Here is a 23,242-nt window from a genome sequence, read left to right as displayed (position 1 = left end):
ATTTCTACTTTGCTTTCTGGTTCTAAAAGATCTGGTAAGTTTTCATTTATGATTTCTTGAAGTATCATACATAAGCTTTTTTTTGGTCTTGATTTTCAGGCAGGCTTAGATTTCAGATAGATTCTTGGATTTTCTCTACTTCGCTGACCTGTTTTCCATCCAGGTCAGTTATATATAATATGTTCCTTACAACTTATTTTGCTTTTCTGAATTTGTGATCTCATCAATTTAGGAATCCCCTCCTATGCTGCAGATCGCAACGCATTCATGCCTGCCTCCTCTGTGAGATTCTCGTCTGTGTTCTCTTGAATGGTTACCACAGAGGCCCTCCTAATGTGCTGGAAACCTTTTGATTTCTTCCCATATCACGAGGGGACCAGTGGAGCATTCTGACTATCCACTGGTCATCCCTCGCTCTCACCACATGACCCATCCATCTTCTTTTCCCATTATTACATGCTTTTATAGTAGAAAAAGAATTCTTCACTTGTACTTAACCTGCCTTACCTACTTTCCCATTTATTGTATTGCTAAATGCTTACACACACTAATTTCATGCACAAAAATGTATTCCTATGCTAGAAATAAGAAAGGCCTGCCTGGTCTGTTTTATGCTGAAGAAAACAGAAATCTCTTGTGTGCGCATTTGTAAAGTCAGCAGGACCTGTGCTCTCAGATTCTCAAGGCCCTTGTCTCTTCTGTGGATTCTTATAAATGTTGCTTTTAAGAACTGTGCCCCTCTCTTTTGGACATGGACATCTCCCCCCACTCCCTCCTATGCATGGGTCACAAAGGTAGCCTGATCTCATCTGGGTTGCTTAATTGTAAAGTCCCCAGACTGTGGAAACTGGGGGAGTGTCCAGGGTATCCTTGAAGCCCCCTCCCCATCTCCTTACCTCAGACTAAATCCCCTTGCTCCCCATCCCTGATGCAGCTCCCCATGACTATGCTAACAGATCATTATATTCACTGGCACTTTGGGATCGGCTGCTCTGAAAAGTGAGAAATAACCTCAAACAATCTGCCCAATAACCAAAACTGTGGTCTTATTTGTGCCACAGCATGTTTTAATGATGAAAAAAGCACACAGTGTCGCACCTCTCAGCAAATCCATCCTGGTTAAAGAAGTCATGGTGTAGGAGCTCATCACAGAAAGGCCTTTTGTCAGGATCAATCTGTAAACATTTCTGAAACATCAAGAAAAGGCTTTTATTCAAAACAAAGAAAAAATGTCTACAGTAAGAGGGATGTCCTATACCCCTTGGCATTCCCACTGCCCCGCCCCCGGCCCAGAGACATGTATCAGGTCACAGACCTTCTCCCTCATCACGTTAGTTAGAAGTGAGGAGTGTGGGGCATCCCTCTTCCATCATATTTGTGTTTATCACTAAAGGAAATGTATGAGGGGCTCTTAATACCCTAAAATATCCAATTTTAAATAACAAAGGGTATCTGTAAAGATGAAGCAATTATCAGGAGGCCAAAAACCTGTAAAAGTTATGCCAAAAGACAATTTCTCCAGAGGAATGACAGAGATATGGCTGAAGGAAGAGCAATAGAGTGAGGCATATATCCCAACCTTTTTTTTTTCCTACTCAAGTCAACCAATTAAGCACCTACCAGGTACTAAGCTTTACTCCCCCAAATTTCAACATGTGTTATTATAGTAAAAAGAAGTCTGAAAAACAGAGACCCATGATCCACAAGTAAGTTAAATTATGATTAATAACTGGTTAACATTTAATATTAATAATTGGTTAATAATATCTCAGAGTTTCCCAATTGTATATATTCTTAGGGCAGGGGTTTATCACACCAAAGTTTGATCTCTTTTAAGCACCTGATATTACTATCCTTGAATCTAGATGATGCAACATAGTTATGGTACACACACACACACACACACACACACACACACACACACACTCACACTCTCCCTATACCCCAAAACAAAACACTGTGCACTGAACTGGAAAGAGTTCTAGCCTTGAAATCAAGTCAGACGCTGGTGCCTGAGGCTTCTCTGCTTCTTATTAACAAGACACAAGGCCTTGCACAGAGTAGTAAGTGGTTATTGAATGTTTATTGATTTGGGTAATGTATTTCTACATTGAGTCAGTATCCTCTTCTGTAAGATGAGGATTCTAATACCTGAGCTCCCTGCTTGCACTTTAGAAACTGTACAAAGCTATCTCTCGATGACACACAAGCAGTCTGACTGAATGGGAAGGCATTCTATTGTACATTATCCCTAGCATTTTTCTCTCCACCATAACCAGGGCTCACATAATCCAGGACTTTTTAAAGAGAAAAATAAGTAGGAATAAATGTTATATCTGTTATGAGAATCCATTTCTTTTCCTAACACAAAATAACACAGACCACAGATTTACACATTTTTTAAAGCACATTCCAAAAAAGCCATTTTTAAAACACATTCCAAAAATAGATTCCTGGATTATGGAGATTTTCCCTTCACATTATATCTGTATGATGTATACTATTAATATCAGGCTACATCTAGGGTCTTTTCACATAGATTTTCTCACACAGGAACCCAGGAATTGCCAAACAAACCAAACTCACAACCCACTGGGCCCCAGATTCTGTTCCCAACCAAGGCTTAACATGGAAAGTACAAAATTGTCTTCCTGGAAATGAGCTTGATAGTGCTTCTCTTGTATCCATGTTTTAAGCCTATTTCATTTTTGAGACTGAGTTCCATAAATGAATAATAGTCCACTGAGCAAAAGAGAACCTCCTTTGATTCATCCCATTTTGGTCAAATTCCAAAGGCCCTCCTCCTGATATTTCCAGATTTGGTGAACAAGTGCATAGTCACCTCACCAATGCCATCCACAGTCTTAGGATGTTCAGCCAAGCTCCCTTGTCTTTCCTAAAGTGAAGAGACCTCCTCACATACATCATTTCCCTAGCTTCTGAGAGAAATGGTTATTTCTCTCTTGTATTAATAACTAATTATTCACTCAGGACCAAGTTTTTCCCTTTTTCTGCTTCCTCATCCAGACAACAACCAGTGTGGGAAATTTTCTGCAAGACTGTGGATTCTTGCTCATTGTGTTTACTCAGACAGGTCTGGGAAAACATAGATATTCCCTTTTGTCAGACAGGTGATATGGAAATTGATAAGCCTCTTTGACCAAGACTTAGGTGATCCAAGTCACTGCCTCAAGACCCTCATTGTAATGTAGACCACCTCTCATTGTAATATTCATTTTCTCATTAATTGTTAACCAGTCAGAGTTGATTGCCACCCTCAGGAACACCTATTCTTCCAAGAGCATATAAACTGTGAGCCCACCACCATGAGAGGTCTTTGGCACTCAAGAGTGCCACTGACCTCTTTTATTAAGAAACATGTTAGTCTTGTTAATAAAATGATTAAATTACCCAGCAATTACATCCCTTGAACTTTTTAAACGTCATACTTCCATGCCCTTTCTTTCTTAAGGTTTAGGAATCAGAATCATATACAATATTTAAGGGGCAGAAGCACCATAAGGATAAAATGGTATTTCTGTTGTATTTCCAACACCCTTCAAAGTGAAACTGAGCTTCCTACGGGCCTCTGTGCACCTGGAAGGGAAGTGGGAGGACTAGGCCAGGGACCCATCCACATTAGCAACAACTCCTCACAGTTATGTGCCACCTTGAGGTTTCCTAAGCAACAAAAGCCTGGGTAGCGCCCAGCTTCTAAGAATGCTTCCCCACGTGAAGATTGGAGCTAATGATAATTTTTCTACTTATTTCACAGGATTGTTTTGAAAACCAAGGCCCAGGGGAGGAAAAAGGCCCTTCTGGATCCATTGCAGCCATCTAGTAGGATCAAACAAAGCGGACCACCCCTTACCTTTGCTAGATCGATCACCACTGCAGGGAGCTTTGGGCAGCGGCTTTCAAGTGAGTCAGCTTCTTCCATTTCAGGCAGTTTCACGCTGGCAAAGAGCGGGTTCTCATAGAACAGTTCCTGATGTCTTGGGATCAAATTACCTGAAAGCAAAAACAGCACCCAGTAACTACACAAAGCAATAACAGCTAACATTTATAGAGCGGCTTAAGGTTTACAAAGCACTTTATAAAATTACCTAACTGAAACCTCACAACAACCCTGAGAGATAAGTGCTATTATGACTATTAATTATTTTTATTTTACAAATAGGAAAATAAGGCCCAGAGAGGTTAACTTGGCCAGGGTCACACAATAAATGTCTTGAGACCAGATCTGAACCCAGCTCTTTCTGACTCCAAGCGCAACATTCTGTCCAGTATGTCAGCTGTAGAAATGAAGTGGGGACAGAGCACACAGATGACTGAAAAATGCAGCTTTGTGAGGTTTGGGCTCTAAAATCATGTAAAACTCACCAAATGTAATGCATATGTTAGGTGTAGGGCAACCAGAATGCTAAAAGTAAGTAATTTTTTTAGCTGTTTTTCAGTTGTTTCTGACTCTACATGACCCCAGTTTGGGGTTTTACTGGCAAAGATACTGGAGTGGTTTGCCATTTCCTTCTCCAGCACATTTGACAGATGAAGAACTGAGACAAACAAGGTTAAGTGACTTGCCCAGAGTCACACAGCTAGTGAGCGTAGTATGATGCCAGATCTGAGCTCAGGAAGATGAGTCTTCCTGACTCCAGGACCTCTGCTCTATCCACTGTGCCACCTACCTGCCCAAAAGTAAGTCATAATTATCCTTTATTAAGAATTACAGAGGCACCATGGCCCCTGAAGAGAGAAGGTAGCCTCAGATTCAGGAAGATCCAAGTTCAAGCTCTGCCTCTGCAAGGTCACCCTGGGTAAGTCACAAGCTCGCTGTGCCCAAGGCAACTCTCTTGTACTCTAAATCGTAGAACTACTGCCAATCTGCATTGGTAGAAGACTTTCCTCATCAGGAATTCCTTATGGCAATGAAATCACAACTCAAAAAACAATTTTTTTCCTATTGACTTTGTATCTTAGTAATCAAGTTCTTATCTCAACATCTCTCTTTTTCCATTAGAATGGCATGATACTGACCTGATAAGAATACCAATGTAGAAAACACGAAACATTAAAAAATTCTTGCTCTATTGGATTTCCATCTTAGACATGAGATGTTGATTTCCAAAGAAAACTAGATCACCCATCAAAATTACTCTTTTATTTCTATTTTCCAAACTCTAGATTTAATATGTGTATAAAGAATCCAATGGTCAGTCTTTGAGATCTTCCCAGACTGCAGAAGAACCCATCATTTTCTGCAGTTATTATTCCCCACAAAAGGAGGGAGCAGGGAAATGTTAGTTAAATTTAAAAGGGATACGACCGAGATCAAAATCAACCTGGACAAAACATCGGTTGTTGACTAAACTCAGCTTTCACCTCCCATCTCTGGTAAAATTTAAAATGCAAGTAAAAAGTCTTACCCAAACATTTCACAATATGATACAGCTGATCAATATCAGAATCCCCAGGAAAAAGGGGTCTCCCCATGAACATTTCAACCAACAAACAACCAATGGCCCATATATCAACAGCCCTGAAAGAAATGGAAAAATGGGTATAAGAAGCTCAGGAATCTACAGTTTACTTAATGAAATAATCCCTACAGCATTACTCATCCAGCCTATTATTTTATACTCTTGATACTTAGAATTGTATCCAAATATGTCAAATTGCTCATGAAAATAATTTTCTATCCAGACCCCACTTAACTCAGGTGATAAACTTCTCGCAACCTTAACCAAATGAATATTGCCAAAGAATCAGAAGTAAATAAAAAAGGCCTCTAATCCCCAGAAGTATCTGTCACAATGTCCAAAGATTTTATTTTATATGAGAATGCCTTTAGCCCTCAGAACCCATTTTTTACACTGCATATAACTGCACCTCTAGTTCTTAACTTAGGGTCCACAGACTCCCAAATGGTCAGTGGAGAGAGGTCAACAGAGGCTGTGAACTTGGATGGGAAAAAATTGTATCTTCACTTTCACTAATATCTACCTGAAATTTGCCATTTTCTTCTATTATTTAAAAATATTATTTTGAGACAGCTTCACCTTGGGATGGGTCCCCAGGGTCTATGACACAAAAGGGGGTACGAACCTCCACTCTAACAAAAATGGATCATTAAAAGCAGAGGAGGACTCATTTCAGTGTTGGAGGGAGTTAGTGACAGCAGAAAGAAAGCAGAGAGAAAAGACCAAGAGGGGGTGAAGTATAAAAAGCAGACATAAAAAACCCATCAACAATGGTTAAAATGAAGATATTTTGATGTCTATAAGGAACATCATCGGTTATCTAGAAAAAGTAGCTTGTGGGAAATCTCTTTCCAGATAGTACTAGAAAATTGAGGGTTTTATTATAATACCTTGGGATAACACTTTGCCTTGTTCTCTCGAGAAAGCTCTGTAATCATAACATTATTATCTTATTCACCAATAATTCCATGAGAGTGATCAGGACAGCTCCCTTGATCAGCTGGCCTGGCACCTGTGGGAGCTACCCCATGGAGCAGGCCTGGGGGAGGAAAGGCCTTAGCTCCTACTGGTAACAAGCAAGCTCTGGCTTCCTGCTGAGATCGAATGCAGCCAGAGGTTCATGATTGTGAGAAGCTGGAAACTGGGTCATAAGGTGCCACTTATGCAAGAGACTGTAAGAGGAGAGACTGAACCCTCTTCCACTTTCTCTCTTCCTCTCTTTGGATTGTGTCACTTGGGATCCACAGAGATTAAAGACTTTCCTAAGACTTAAGCTCTAAGGTGGGGGCATAGTAAACCAGAGAGCACAAGAGTGGCCTGATCCCCTCTTTTAAAGCCAAGTTCACGTGAACATAGACTGTGTGAGCCAGGGACTCCAGTCTCCTGTCTCCCTACCCTCAAAAGATAGAAAATCTCTAAAAACAAAGCTTGTGAATGGCTCATATCTAGGATCTCCCTAAAATGGATTAAGTGGCCCTTTAAAATTTAATCAATGGACAATGTAGATTAGGGATTGGACAACATTAATTACTCTATCACAAAAGAAATGCTTAAAACACAAAAGGTTCTAATTTGTGCATTAAAATATGATACAGTAAGCCCGCTCTCTTAGCCTACTCTCCAGGGTGGCTGGTAGCTAACCCAACAGGCATTTCAGATCTACACCCCCAGAGCATCACTCAAGCAAGCTTGTGGCCAACATAGCCTGCAGGGCTCGTCTGCTCCTCAGAGGTCATCTCCAAGGAGCTGCTGCAGAGAACATTTGCCGCTGGGTAATAAGCACCTGGACCCAGGAGCTCTCAGCCCACGAAGCTTAGAAACACCCTTCTCTGGATTGCTGTTCAATCACCTGTGCTCAGGGAAAGAAGCATAAAGCAGAAGCGTGAGGTCTAGTCTCAGGTTCGTCTCGGCTGGCATACGTGCATTTGCTGTAGCTGTGGGCAGGATGAGCACAGGGCATAAAGGAGAAAAATCCCCATCTTTCTTTCTGTTTGGGTCCTAAGACAGATGTTCTAAAGGGAGGAAGAGTGAAAGACAGAGAGAGAGACAGAGAGAGAGAGAGAGAGAGAGAGAGAGAGAGAAAGAAAGAAGAAAGACAGAGACACAGAGAGAGAGAGAAAGAAAGAGAGAGAGAGAGACAGAGAGAGAGAAAGAGAGAGAGAGACAGAGACAGAGAGAGTGAGAGAGACAGAGAGAGGGAGAGAGCCATTCCATTGAACATCTGAGTCCTGGCACAGTCCCCAGTCATCATTAACACATCCACAGCATCACAAGGACCAAGGAATCTGCAAGGAGCCTCTTGTTGCACGTGTCCCTTAGCAAGAGGCCAGAACACAGAAGGAGCCAAGGTCTGTTCCTACATGTGCTCCATGAGAAGGTGCCCTACCAGCCCATCCCATGCAAGCTCTCTGTGCTGGCTGCCAAAAGTCCCAATTCAGCAGATCAGGTGGAACTCCATTCCCCTCATGACATTCTGTCTCCATTTATACATTTACCATCCCAAGAAAATCAAACGGAAGACATCTTGTAATGTTACCCATATCCCCAGTTCTGGAAAATCCTCGGGAGACCTAAGGAGGTTCAAATACTGTCTTTTCAAATGTCTTCCCTGAGTGTCCTGCACTAAAGAGTCTCAAGAAAATCCACGTGGCACAATTTCTAACAGACTCCTGGATGTCATAAAGAATCCAGGCAAAAGTCCATTAGGCATAGTGCTCTATCAGGCCCTGATAAATAGTATTTACTGAGAGCCCAGACCTACCTACCATAGCTGTTGGGTCTGGAGGTTACCATCACTCTTAAATAAAAAGTAATAAAATCCCAGCAACAAATAACACTTTACAAAACTTTCATAGGTTATCACAGCCTACCTGCTTGGTACTTTTAAGGCACTGGTCAAACCCAAAAACAACTGGGAAAACAAAATTAAAGTAGACAACAAAAATAACAGCAATAATATATTTATATAGTGTTTACTGCATGCTATAGCAAGCAGTATGCTAAACTCTTTCTAATTATGATTTCATTTGAAACTCACAACCCTGTTAGGTAGGTGCTATTGTCTCCATTTTACAGATGAGGAAACTGAGGCAAACAGAATTGAATTGACTTTCCCAGAGTCATACAGTAAATGTCTAAGGCTGGATTTGACTTCAAGTCTTCCTAACTCTAGTGCTCTATCCACTGTGCCACCTAGCTGCCCCTAAATGGAAGGAAACAGAGAGGGAGGGAGGGAAGGAAGGAAGGAAGGAAGGAAGGAAAAAGGGAAGGAAGGACAGAAAGAAAGAAAAGGAAAGAGAAAGAAAAAGAAAGAAAGAAAAAAAGAAAGAAAGAAAGAAAGAAAAAGAAAGGAAGGAAGGAAGGAAGGAAGGAAAAAGGGAAGGAAGGAAGGAAAAAGGAAAATGAAGGACATAATAAAGAAAAGGAAAGAGCCAAGGAAAAGACAGAAAAGGAAAGAAGAAAGAAAGAAGGAAAAAAGAGAGGAAGGAAAAAAGAAAGGAAAGGAAAAGAAAGGAAGAAAGGATAGGAATGAAAGGAAGGAAGGAAGGAAGGACAGGAAAGATAGGACAGGAGGAGTAAGAAAGAAAGAAGGGAAAGGATGAGAAAAGTGCTTACCCTCTTTGAGGGAAAGCATAGTCCCAGAGCTCATGAAAATCTCCCAACACAGATTAGGGACCTGAGATGGACTGAAAATCATCCTTTCACCCTCAGGTAAGAAAACAAACTGGGTGAAAATTCTTCCAGATTCTTCCAGTACCTGGCCAACCCATACCCTTCTCCAACAGATCCTTGTCAATGCATACAGCAATTCAGATACAGGTCCAGAAAAAATATCTCCAGGAATCCCTGCAAAATATAGGGCACCCAATTTTTTTTCCAGTGGATCTCTGTGAAACCAAAGGTCACTCAAAATGGAGGTCCAAACTCAATTGACAAAAGGACAAGCAAAGTAGTTCAAAAGAAATCTAATTCCAATGAGCCCTAAACATGTGGAGCTCTCATTGAACAGTTAGCATTGATTGGAACTAGCCCCTCAGATAGCAGATGAGCCCCCAACATGTAATATTCAGGGCTCTGCATGAACCTGGAGCTGGGATTCCTTGATGCAAAGAAGATGCCCCTCCCCTTCCACCATTATGAGGTCTTATGACCAAAAAAAAAAAAAATAAAAATTAACATATTATGAGAAACAGGCAAGTTATTTAATTGACATTTTACTACAAATTGACATTTTACTAAAAAGAAGTTAACATTATTAATCTGTCTCAGAAATTACTCTTAGGAATAATTCATCAAAGTAATTTTAATTGCTTAATGATAAAGTGGCAAAAATGTAGACATTTCTTAATGAATTTTCCTTGCCTTCAGTAAAAGCTTCCTTTCAATGTTTGGAAGGTAATTTATTGGATTAGCCGCTCAAGACTTTCCCCAGACAGAGAGTTAAGTGTCTCCCCAGGTACTTCATGATTTCTTACTTGCCATACTTTATGTCTCCAACCAAAAGCTCTGGAGCTCTGTACCAACGAGTCGCCACATAATCAGTATACACTTCCCCAGGAGCTCCCAACGTGCGAGCAAATCCAAAGTCACACAGCTTCACTACTCCAGACTCAGAGATCAGTATGTTCTCTGGCTTTATATCTCTGTGTATAATCTAAGTCAGAAAGCATAGCATGAGAAAAATCAGGGGTATGCTTGGGCATCAAATCAATAAGTGTAATGCACTGTCCTGAGAACCATGGTGATATTCACTGAGGTACGGCACCATATGAAATAACACATATGACGGATTCAGAGAAATCTGAGAAGATCTATATGAACTGATACGGAATAGTGAGCAGAACCAGGACAACACTCTACACACTAACTACAATACCATAAAGTAAACGGACTTTGAAAGACCCAGAACTTCAGCCAAGGCAGTGGCCAATCATGACCTGAGAAAATGGATGAAGATGCACGTTTCCTCCCTCCTGACAGAGAAATAATCGGCTAAAGATTCAATATGAGATATGTTTTCATTTATAGACAATATGTTAATTTATTTTGCTTAATTATACTTGTTGCATGGGAGGTCTTCTACTCGGGGGATAGAGGGGTTGGTGGGTAGTGACATTGATATAAAAAAAGAAAAGAAATATACAAACGTCAATGAAGCATTTTTTAAAATACACAGGAGAGACCAAAGGAGGTTCAGAAGGGGACTAATAAAGAGGGCAGTTTTGCTCCTACCATATTAAATGTAACATATTCTTTAAAAAAACATAATACAAGTTTATAATTTCATATACACATACATGTATGCATATATATATACATATATATTCTTTGTGATAATGTTTGTGTTTGTTCAGTTCATAATAAAAAATAAAATTTTAAAATATGAAGAAATATAAGAATATAGTCTATAATCTCACTGTATTTTTCATCTAGTTTTAGGGAAATCGACATAAACACTTAAAACCTTAATAAAAGGGTCAAACAACAATTCAATAGAAAGATGTCAGAAAAATATGGATTTCTGCCTGAGAAAGAACTGAGGGGTGGAGTGAATGAGGATCACAAGGAGGATGGAGAGCAAGCTTTGGGGTCATGAAGTATAAGGAGACATGGAAAGAGAAAAGATTATGATCAGATGGACATGGAAGGAAAATATTTGTGGTCCCTCAGAGTGTGGCCATCTCTGTGTGTTGCTGAGGTGGAGTGGAGATATAGGTCATGGAAATGAGTAGAAAGAGGACCTAGAATTGTAGGGTTTTATTTAAGAGGGTACATTTAAATCCCCTAGTATGAGGGCAAGAGATGAGGAAGAAAGACAGTGAGTTAGGTATTAAATTCATTGAGAAAGGAAAGAAGATGTCTGGGGGTGGGGTGCAAGGAAGGAAAGTCTATGGATATCTTGGGTTTAAGATATTCAAACCAAAATGTTGGTAAGCATCTGGAAATATGGGACTGAATCTTAGAACAGGAGAGTAAGTGGGAAAGAGAGATTTGGGAGACATCTCAATGGAAATGACAGGTAAATCCACGTGAGGAGATGAGCTCTCCAAGGGAAAAAAACACAAAGAGAAAATAGGTTGGGATTAAAAAAAATAACACAAATACATACATACATATATGGTTTGTGTTTGTATTCCCAGGGCTTAGCACACTGCCTGGCACATAGAAAGTGCTTTAGAAATGCTAGCTGACTGGAGGATTGAGAGTGAGGATACCTAGAGAAGGTGATACTGAAGCTTCAGCCTGGGTGATTGGAAGAATGACAGTGCCCTCTACAGTATTAGGGAAGTGCAGAAAAGGGGAGTATTTGGGAGGAAAGCTGAGCGCCATTTTGGACATGATGAGTTTAAGATGGTTTGTGGGGCATCCAATCCACAATATCCAATGTGACTAGAGGTCAGAAAAGAACTTAGGGCTGGATCAATAGATCTAAGAATCGTTTGAAAAGAGTTGAAAATTGAATCTTATGATTGAAAGCTGCTGTATAAAAGAAAGCTAAAACAGGAAAAGGCACAGGTGCGAAAATATTTCTAGGAGCACATTTAGTGAAAGGAAAGCAGTGGGAGAAAGGCAGAATCAAGCAGACCCTGGAGGCAGAAGAGCTGGGTTCAAGTTCTGACTCTGACATACTAGCTAGGTAAGGCTGAACCATAAGTCAATTAACATCTCTGCCTCAGGCATCTTTCTGTGTTCTAAAGCTGGTGCTAAATAGAATTGGTAGAGAGAGTTTCTTTACCAGGAAGGCGTTCCCTCTGTCTGTGAAATTAAAAAAAACACCTGAAGAAAAGTGGGTATTCATCAACTAGGGAATGGCTGAACAAATGGTGATATGTGAATATAATTAAATATTACTGTCATAAGAAACAACAAATATGAAGAATTGGGAAAAATTGTGAAGAAAAAATAGTTTAGAGAAAAATAGTTATGCAAACATGACAGGTAAAAATTTTTAAATCTAAAACATATAAATAACTGTTAAATTTTACAAAAGTAATTTCTAAATAAAAGGTAAATGGCCAAAGGATATTAACAATTTTCAAAAGAGGAAATGTAGGCTGTTAATAATCATGTGAAAAAAACACTCAAGCCATGTAACAGTCAAGGAAATGCAGCTTAAAACAACTCTGAGACACCACCAAATTGACGGAAATAACGTAAAACAATGAAATTCAACGCAGGCTTGTGGGCATAAAGACTCACATCCTTTGGGGAACTGTCAATATAGAATGTTTCCAGGCAGCAACCTGTCGGCTCAAAGTAAAACCTGTGCACACAGCCTCTCTGATTCATCTACTGTCAACAAAATACATGGAGAGTGTTATTTAAAAAAAAAATTAGAGGAGTTGTTTGTTCCAAAATGTTCACAGCAGCATTATTTATAACTTAAAACACCTGGAAGCAACCTAACAGAGGAATGGACAAATAAATGGTAGTGCGTTGTTAAAATGACATAATATAGTGTAATTAAGATTCACAAGTTTGAGGAAAATAAAGAAAAATTAAGGACTTTTATGAAATAATGCAAAACAAAAAAAGAAAGCCAGAAGTATACACTAACTTTTGTTGTTCAGTTGTTTCAGTGTCCGACTCTTTGTGACCCCATTTGGGTCTTCTTGGCAAATATACTGGAGTGGTATGCCACTTCCTTCTCTAGTTCATTTTACATTTGAGGAAACTGAGGCAAACAGTTAAGTGACTTGCCCAGGGTGACACAGCTAGTGTCTGAGTGTTTGAACTCAGGTCCTCCTAACTCCAGGCCCAGCACTCTATCCAGCGCACCACCTAGCTGCCCCATATACTAACTACAGACATATAAAAGGAAAAATGAATGGGAAAGACTGGACAAACAGAATTTCAGAGGATTCAGAGAGAGTGAGGGAGTGACTAAAAGGTGACATATAATGAGCTGAAATTAATTTATGTAAATGTTAACAGTTGCAAAGCAAATGTAAATCAGTTATATATGATTACTATCATTTGGAGAAAAAAAACATATATGGCAGCAACTTTAACTTTGCCCTTCGGAGATTTTTATTCCTCCTAGCTTACTCAGGGGGTTTCACTCCCCTAAAACATTACCAAGTACATATTGTAAGCAAGTGTAACTATGTATGAAAATAGAAAATTATGCACAAACTCAAATTTTCAAAAAATGTATTTGCAGGGTCGACAACTTTGTGTTTTAAAATTGATTTTGTATTGTAAATGGAATCATTATATGAACTCTCATTTCTTGTTGTAGGTCATTTTATGGGAGTTGATAGAAAGGGGTTCTTATAAAAAAAAACACCTGAAGGATTTTGAAATGTTCAGGAGTGAGGGAGAACAATGAAAAGCAACTTCAGTTTTTGGATGCGTTCTAAAGCTGCAAGCAGAAAACACCCCAAATAAAAGCCTGTCTCTGTACCCTGGTACAAAAAAAGCAGGAATATTATGACAGTGAACTCTGCTGGATGTCTAACGTAAGTATTCAGTGGGTACCTACCCAGTCTGTCCTTCGGATCACACACGAGGGGCTGGAAAAGACCTTACGGATCACATAGGCCACCCACACTACCCCTTTTGTGGAAGACAACCTGGCCATCCATAGTGACTGGACTTCCTCTGCTCACCACATATATCCTTACGCTGGCCTGGGAGGCATCTCTTCTTTCCTCTGCCTCATAGAGTTTTTTCTTCTTTAAGATACAGTGTGAGCACCATTTTCTGCCAGAAGCCTCTCCTGATCCTCCAACAGACAATGCCTTGCCTCCCAAACTATCTTGTATTCGTTATTTCACATGTATGTGGATTTATTAGCTTTACATTTATTATATTATTATATATTATGTTATGTTACATAATATAATATTATATTATTTATATGTTATATTACATATTATATTGTATATTGTATATTGTATTATATTGTATTATATTATATTATATTATATTATATTATATTATATTATATTATATTATATTATATTATATTATATTATATTATATTATATATAGTATTATTTTATTTTATACACACATAGATAAAAAGTCCTTTTTATCCCTCATTAGAATTTAAACTCATTACAACTAAGGATCGCGTCCTTCTTTTACCTTTGTATTCCAAGCACCTAACTAGCACAAAGCCTGGCATATGAAGACACTCAGTAAATACTCGTTGATTAGTTGGCTGGTTGGTTGATTGCTCAGGGTCACACAGACAGTAAGTGGCAGAGACAGGGTTCAAATCTAGGTTCCCTAATGCCAAATCTAGTTCTCTTTCCTCCCAACCATGTGACCCCATTTAAACTGAATACTTACATTGTGATTATGACAAAATTCAATTCCTTTAATAATCTGAAACAAATACTTTTGAACTCTTTGATATTCCAGTCCATCTGGAAAGAGGTCCAAGTCATCAAGTATAGTGTGGTCCACAAATTCAAATACCAGATACCATCGTTTCTTTTTCTTATATACTTCCAGGAGGTTCACCAAATTCTCATGCCTCAATTGCTGTTAAATTAAAAAAAAGTAATAAATTCTCCATTAATAAGGTCAAATTATAGTCATATAAAGAAAATCCAAAAAGGATATTACACAAGAAAGCCTACGTCTTTCCAATTGTATTGCAGCCAAGTATCCGATGAGATTTCTCTCTCATTCCAGAGCCCTCAGGCATAGTGTCCATGATGAGAGAGGCTGCGGTGTCCTTATACTCTGGACTGGTCAAACCACATCTAAAGTATGGGGATAATTGTTGGCACCACACTTTTGGAAAGGCACAGATAAACTGAAGAATGTTCACAGAAGTGGAGAACAAGAGGATTCGTATGAAGACTTGATGATGTTCATCTCAGAGAATATTAGGGAGAGGTATATAAAGGAGCCTCCTGTGGAAGAGACCGTTCTGCTCGTATGCTGACAGACTGCAGAACCAGGACCAAGGCAGTGAAGCTGCAGAGAGGCTGGATATATGGAAAAACTTGGCATCAATCAAAGCTATCCCAGCAGGAAAAGGGCTGCCCCTGGAGGCAACTGGCTCCGTTAGACAAGAAGATATATGGTTGTCGGAGAAGGGGATTCTTTTTTTTAATATTATTTTATTTTTTCAAGTTACATGTAAAGACAAATTTTAACATTCATTTTAAAAAATTATGAGTTCCAAATTTTCTTCGTCTCTCCATTACTTCCCAGGAAGGGGGATTCTTGACAGGGGCAGGTGGCAATAGACAGTCTCAGGGCTCAGGAATTCCAAATCTGTGACTCTGACTCAGCAATGTAATGTCACTTTGAAACAAAGAGAATATTGCTTTAATAAGAGACAAGAAAGGACAATGTCCTATTGGCAAGTATTTTTTTAGGAATGAGTGTTTGAGGCTAATGATCAACCTGCACAAATATTTTATTCTGAGGTTGACTTTTCCTCTTCTGGCCCCAGAAGACTAAACAAAGAATAATAAGTGGAGTTACATATGGGCAGTCTAGATTTGCTTGAAAGAAAAATGTCACCAAATACCAAGATAAGGTCAAAATGATACATGATTTAGACATAAAGAGTAATACCATAAGCAAATTAAGAGAACAAGGAATAGTTTACCTGTTAGATCTATGGAGAAGGGAAGAATTCATGACCAAGCAAGAGACAGAGAACATGAAATGCAAAATGGATAATTTTGATTATATTAAATTTAAAAGTTTTGGCACAAACAAAAACAATGCAACCAAGATTAGAAGGAAAGTAATAATATGGGAAACAATGTTTACAACCAGTGTTTCTGATAATGGTCTCATTTCTCAAATACATTTACAAGATTGATTTATAAGAATTAATAAGAATACAAATCATTGCCCAATTGATAAATGGTCAAAGGATATAAACAGGCAGTTTTCAGATGAAGAAATTAAAGTTATCTATAGTCATATAAAAAAGCGCTCTAAATCACTGTTGATTAGAGAAATGCAAGCTAAAACAATTCTGAGATAACACCTCATACCTATCAATATGACAGAAAAGGAAAATGATAAATTTTGGAGAAGATATGAGAAAATTGCTTTGTTGGCGGAGTTATGAACCAATCCAAAAATTCTGGACAGCAATTTGGAATTATGCCCAAAGAGCAATCAAACTATGCATAATCTTTGATCCAGTAACACCACTACTAGGTCTGTATCCCATAGAAATCATAAAAACAGGGGAAAGGACCCACATGTACAAAAATATTTATAGCAGCTCTTTTGTGGTGGCCAAGAATTGGAAATTGAAGGGATGCCCATCAATTGGGGAATGGCTAAAAAAAAGTGGTGGCATATAAATATAATGGAATACTATTGTGCTTGTGAACCATTTTGAGCCCCCTATAACCTGAAAAAGGCCTAAAACCTGGACTGACCAATCAGGAGAAAGACATTTTTGGCACACTCTGAGCTTAACCTACCATAATGCCTTCAGTACTCTGGCATAATAAAAATACTTTGTTTTGCTCTCTGGGTCAACCCAAAATGCCCCTTCCTGCATGAGCAACTACAAGGCCAGAAGAAGCTGATCAGGAGCATTCTTCTGTGTATGACTGTCCAAGGCAAGACACCCTTCAACTAGACACTATCTTGAATAATAGGACTTTTCTTGCCTTGGTATTTTATGAACACATATTATGCTATGTTATGAGATATATATCATCATGTTAATGATAAAAGAAACACAGACATCCTGGATCTACAATTTCAATTTACACTTTGACACTTCTCTTATCTTATTGTATTTACAATCTATCCTATTAAGAAATTCTTTTGTCACATTATGGTTAACACATATGGAGACTATAATTTTGGTTAACAGAGGCATCCAGAGTTGGGATTGCTCTAAGTGTATAAAGAGTCTTCTTCAGCTTATTTACCCTTGAGTTCAGAATTATTTTCTGACTCCCATTCAATGCATGATTCTCTGGCTTAATGAGAATAAATAAGCACATTATAGCACACGTACAGCCTGATTCTGTTTGTTCCTTAGTCAGACTTGGTAAGGTGAATCCCATTCTGTTTGCTCTTAGGACAAACCTTTGATTAAGGGGGAAACTAATTCTGTTTGTTTCTTTGGACCAAATCTTTGGTAAATGGTTGATATGCTATAAGAAAGGATGAGCAGGTGGACTTCAGAAAAACTTGCAAAGATTTACATGATCTGATGCTGAATGAAGTGAGCAGAACCAAGACAATATTGTATACAATAACAGCGACATTGTGCAACAGACTTAGCTCTTCTCAGCAATACAATGATCCAAGACAATTACAAAAAACTTGTTATGGAAAATGCTATCTACTACCAGAGAAAGAACTATGAAGTCTCAATGCAGATTGAAGCCTGTTTTCACTTTTTTTCATTTTTTGTTTTGTGATTTTGTTCTGTTCCTTCTTTCACAGTATGACTAATGTGAAAATATGTTTAACATGTTTGCACATGTATAACCTATATCAGACTGCTTGCCCTCTTGGGAAGGTAGGATGGGAGGGAGAAAGAGAGAACAAATTTTGAACTCAAAATCTTATTAAAAATGAATGTTGAAAACTATCTTTAGATGTAGTTGGAAAAAATAAAATATTATTTACAAAAAAAGAAAAATGTCATAAGAACTGGAGCTCTCTCAAAATGAAATAGGCTTTAAGAGTGTTCTCCCCCCAACACCACACCACCCCCATGCCTCTACTACCACTATCTTCAAGCAAAGGCTGACTGACTTATCAAAGGATGCTGTCAAAGGGAAATTCTTATTCAGATATGGGGCTCAACTATGTCTTCTGAAGCTCTTTCCAATTCAGAGATTCTGTGGGGTTTTTTTCTTTTAAAGAAAAAGGGCATTTAGGACAATCTTAAATGGCAGAAAGTCTATGTCAGGCAACGGTTACCTTAATTTCTCACAAAATTTCACTCTTTTCCCCACCAGATAGTTTCAGTCTATGAGGATACTAGGAAGCAAGTTTTAATCTGCGACTATCTTCATCAATTTACATTGATTTTTTAGATTCTCCTCTAAGCAATTCAACTCTGTTTGGAGCTGAATTGTTGGTAACTGGAAAAGATGGATTTGGAGTCAAAGAACTTGAGTTAAAACACTGAGACTGTTCCCTGTATGACCTTGAGCAAGAATCACAGTCTTTCTAAATCTCTGTTTCCTTTTCTGGGAACTTAAGGAAACTCAAATACAGGGTGTTCCTGAAGTCTGGACACATAGGCAAAAATGCATATTTTCAAGAAATTAAATGAATGAAATTTTCAGTATTTTATTTAATTGGAATATTAACAAGTAACATCTTCAACACGGTTTCCATCATTTGTGATGCAAAGGTTGATGCGCTTTATAAGATTCATGTGAACTCGATGCAATAACTCCACATTTCCTATGTGTCCATACTTTAGGAACATCCTGCAGATCATCTGAAAGCTTCCTTCCAACTCGAAATCTACGACGCTATGATCTCATGTTTGTGAGACACATCTCTATTTTGTGGTTTCCCCTCTCCATCTGTCCCCTGGTGTCTTCCCCCCGCCCACTCCTACCCTGCTTTCCAGATTCCCTTGTAAGCTGTCTTCCCCCATTAGATTGTAAGCCCACTGAAGGCAGGGACTGTCTTTCTTTTCCTTATTTGTATCCCCAACACAGCACAGTGCCTGACACATAGTAGGTACTTAACAAATGTTGAATTTACTGAACTGAATGAGATAGATCCTTATCTCATGTTTCTGGCCTAGCATCTAAGTACTTAAAGGAAAAGTTAATTCAACTAGAGAAAGAAATTGACAGCAAAACTATCATAACGGTAGGCAATCTAAATGTGTCCCTTTCAAAACTGTACAAAGCTAACAAAAAGATAAACAGGAAAAAATGAAGGACCTAAATATAATTTTAGACAAGCTAGATATAATAGATCTCTGACTAAATAGGAATCCAAAGGAATACACTAATTTCTCAGCTGGGCGTGGCACTTTTTATAAAAAGTGAGTGTGTGCTATAGGGTAATAAAACCCTCACAAACAAATGTAGGAAAGCAGAAATATTAAACATATCCTTTACTGCCCATAAGATGATAAAATTCATCATAAGAAAACATTTTAATAAATGATTTGAACTTAGAGACTACAAATAGCAGAAATAATTGGTCATTTCATCAAAGAAAATGATAAAAATGAGACAGCATACCAAAAATTTGGAGGATGCAGCCAAATTAGTCCTTAGGAGACCAAGTGAAAGGAGAGTCCCCGTGGATGACAAGCTCTTCCTGTCTGTGGAAGTTGTATGTTGTGTTGTATTGGTTGCACCTAGCCTAAGACATTGCCAAGTCCTGTGGAAGGGAGTTGGGCCTAACCATCTACACAAGACAGAGCAAGGAGACGAAGAACATTTAGAATGTGATTTAATCAATCATTTCTGTCCCTTTGTCATTGGTGTTTGGAATTTCCAGTGTAGCAATCTGTCATCTGTAGATTTGGAGAGTTACCTGAGACACTTGGATTAGGTAACTTTACCATGGCCCCAGAATTAATACGTGTCAGAGATAAGACTTGAAGCCAGGTCTTGCTGACTCTAAGCCCAGGCCACCAAGCCCAACACCATATTGCCCTTAGGATACAGCATGGTAAAATATAAATTACACTGATCTTAACCTAAAAAGACCTTACTTTTATTCCAAGCTCAGAAACTTTTACTAGACTGTGGAACACCATGGGCAAGTCACCTGACCTCAGTGGGCTCAGATTCCTCACTTGTGAAAAATATACTTGCACAATTTGCTTTACAAAGTAATCATGAGGAAAGCATGCTACTATATCTTGGAGCACTGTGTAAATGTGAGTTTTTGTGCCCTTCTCCAAGAAAAATAATAGATAACATTGATATAGCACTTTAAGGTTTGAACCCTGCAGCAGTCTTGCAAGGGCAGGACATTACAGCAGGCCTCAGTACTCCCACAGTAATCATCAGAGGTTTAATTCAATGTCAGGTCTTTCCACTTCCAAGTATAGCATTCTAGCCAACACACCACACTAACTCTTCTATATCCACTTACTCCTTTTACAAATAATCCAAAAAGAGCAGTCAATGCATCTGTCTAATAATCTGCATTTGTGTCTCATTCAGAATTGCCTTTTCTATTTCATGTTAAAATTCTGATCTTCATATTAAATTCCCTTGATTTGAAGGATTCTGGACTTGCTTATTTGTACTTTGGTGGTTGAAGAAAGCATATTAAGGTAACAAGTCAAGCCATTTCATCAAAGCCTAGAAGGTTTAAAACAAACTCTCTTTTTGAAAATCACTTCCTTCCAATTATCTACCATTAGTGAAATCAGGAAACAACCAATCCACCCAGTTTTTTTTAAAGGCAAGGAAATGGGCCCATGGATTTAAGTGATTTACTCAAGGTCACACAGGTAATAAACATCAGAGACAAGATTTGAACCCAGACTCTGACTCCAGAGCCAATGCTTTTCCCACTGTCCTAGGATGCTTCTGTCTTATGCTTATCTGCAGTGTCACATAAAAAGTGCCTTAGCATCTTGACAATATCAAAAAAAAAAGGAATGTAAAGTAATCGTCACATTTCTCTTCCAAAATCATCTCATTTTATTTGTTTTAAAACAAAAGTTTACTTGGAAACAAAATGGGTACCCACCAATTGGGGAAAGTCTGCATATATTGTTGTTTACAGATGTAATGAAATATTACTGTGCCATAACAAAAAACAAACATGAGGAATTTAGAAAAAGAAAGTAGAATCCATCAATCAATCTCTGATGCAACATGAACGAACACAATACTAAAAGATGGCTGAATTCAGTCCAAACGCAATGGTCAATATGGAGCTCTGAAGGCAGCTGATGAAAGATACTTCCTTACTCTCAAAAAGCAAAGGACTATGAATGACAAACAGTACATGCTCTGGGGTTACTCTGGTGGTCTATGTCTGTCAGTCAGTTTTGCCTAACTATTTTTCTCTATTTTCAAGGGGAGAACATGCATAAAAAATAATTAGCATCAATAAAACTTTTTTAATCAAGGTTTAGATTTTATTACAGTTTGATACGGCCTTTTGCACAGGCAAGTAACAGTCAAGAGTGGAGTTTTTTTTGGCAGAATGCAATAGTAAAGGCCCGCCATGCTACTAGGGCAGATTTTAAATTTAAACAGAAACACACACACTCCATTTTGATCTAGTCGATATTTAACCACAACATCTCACAGCTGCATTAAACATTAGCAGGACTTTCTTTTTTAAGAACAATGAAACACTGGAATGAGTTAAGGTAGGAAAAAACCTTTAGGGAAGGAGGTTCCATAATAATATCATTAAGTCAGTCTTGCAAAAAAAAAAATACTTACCTATGATTTTGGGATAATAAGAGACTTACTCTCCTGGCAAACCATCTTAAGCTTTTAATTAATTTGCTATCATCATTAACACATTTCTCTTTGAAATCCTATACTCAAACCATTTTAATATTTCATTTCCTTCTGTCCTCCTGTGCCCCTCTCTCCCAAAAGAAACTGGACTGACGTGGCCCTGGGAAATTCATCATAAGGCCACATGCAAGAGGCACAGAGCCCAAGGGAAAAGAATTCTAAGCTGATCCAGTGTCCAAAAGACTTCAGTCTGGAAAACGCTTGGGAAGTGGCTCACCTAAGGGGAAATATGCTTAATTTTTTTAAATCTAGAAATCTTGTTTCTTTGGATTTTTAATTAAAATAAAATGAAATGCTTTTAAAAGCCCAAATCACACATGCCTTCTTCCAGTTTCACCCACAAGAACTATTATCCATGAGAGATTGCATATTATCAAAACAAAAATATCTTTCATAAATTTATTTTAAAAGGCATTTTAAATGTCTTCACAATTTATTTTTATTATTTTAACACAAAATATAAACAAATACCAGAATCTCAAGAAAGTCCCTTTCCTCCAGTGAAATCCTAAACACCCCAAATTCCATAGCCTGCCCAGAGGTACTGGCTTTGCTAAAACAGCAGCTACCTGTCTTATTTCTCCATATTATCTCTCCTTCTACTTGGGTTTAACATTTTAAGAAACTTTCTTAATTTAACAAACTATTTCATATTAATACATGACATTTGGATAAACTACTTTTTTCTGCAATACTGAAATTTAAGATTGACTTAATCTTACCAACAAATACACATTCATTCACCTTCAATAGCTTGATTTCTCGGGTGACAATTTTCTTAACTATTTTATCATCTTCGCTCTCCAGGAACTTCTTGATGGCCACTATTCTTCCATTGTCTTTATTCCTACACTTCATCACTGCTCCATAGCTGCCCTCACCAACCAGGCCTAGGTTCTCATATTTCTCCATTTTAAAATAACAAAATCAAGAGGAATCTGTCTTGTTCTGAAAACCAGAAGACAAGGTTAACAATATCCAGCACACTCATTTTCATGAGCTTACCCACCAACTATCTGTGCCCAGGTTCTGGAGGCTCTTTCCTGAGTGCTGCCTCTGCCTACCCCAGTGGAATTTTACCCAAAGATCAGCCTGCAGAAGCATATCCTGTCCCCCCTCCCTCTCTCTCTCTCTCTGTCCCTCTCTTTCTTTCTCCCTTCTTTCCTTCCCTCCTCTTCCTCACAGATTTGGAAGGGGCCTCAGAGTGTCTTTATTCTAGGCCATACCTGAAGAGGAATTCCTTTTACAATATTGAATCAAATAGACACATCCAGCCTTGCCTGAAGACCTGCAGTGAAAATAAATTTCTAAGCACAGCATCACACTTTT

At 38.4% G+C, this 23,242-nt stretch overlaps 1 protein-coding gene across 1 annotated transcript in view; it reads right to left on the bottom strand.

Moving 5' to 3' along the window:
• The window catches only part of CDKL2 (cyclin dependent kinase like 2), a 46,424-nt gene extending 23,599 nt beyond the window's left edge, over window positions 1-22,825 (bottom strand). Inside the window, 6 exon segments of the mRNA XM_036764970.1 lie at window positions 1,099-1,187; window positions 3,872-4,011; window positions 5,427-5,539; window positions 9,956-10,134; window positions 14,781-14,975; window positions 22,658-22,825. Coding sequence (XP_036620865.1) covers window positions 1,099-1,187; window positions 3,872-4,011; window positions 5,427-5,539; window positions 9,956-10,134; window positions 14,781-14,975; window positions 22,658-22,825 — 884 coding nt within the window.
• Between the last annotated feature and the right edge of the window lie 417 nt (window positions 22,826-23,242).

Source organism: Trichosurus vulpecula, chromosome 6, assembly GCF_011100635.1.
Source record: "Trichosurus vulpecula isolate mTriVul1 chromosome 6, mTriVul1.pri, whole genome shotgun sequence".
Lineage (NCBI taxonomy): Eukaryota > Metazoa > Chordata > Mammalia > Diprotodontia > Phalangeridae > Trichosurus > Trichosurus vulpecula.
Note: the sequence above shows the minus strand (reverse complement) of the source record. Positions and strands in the feature narration are given on the sequence as shown.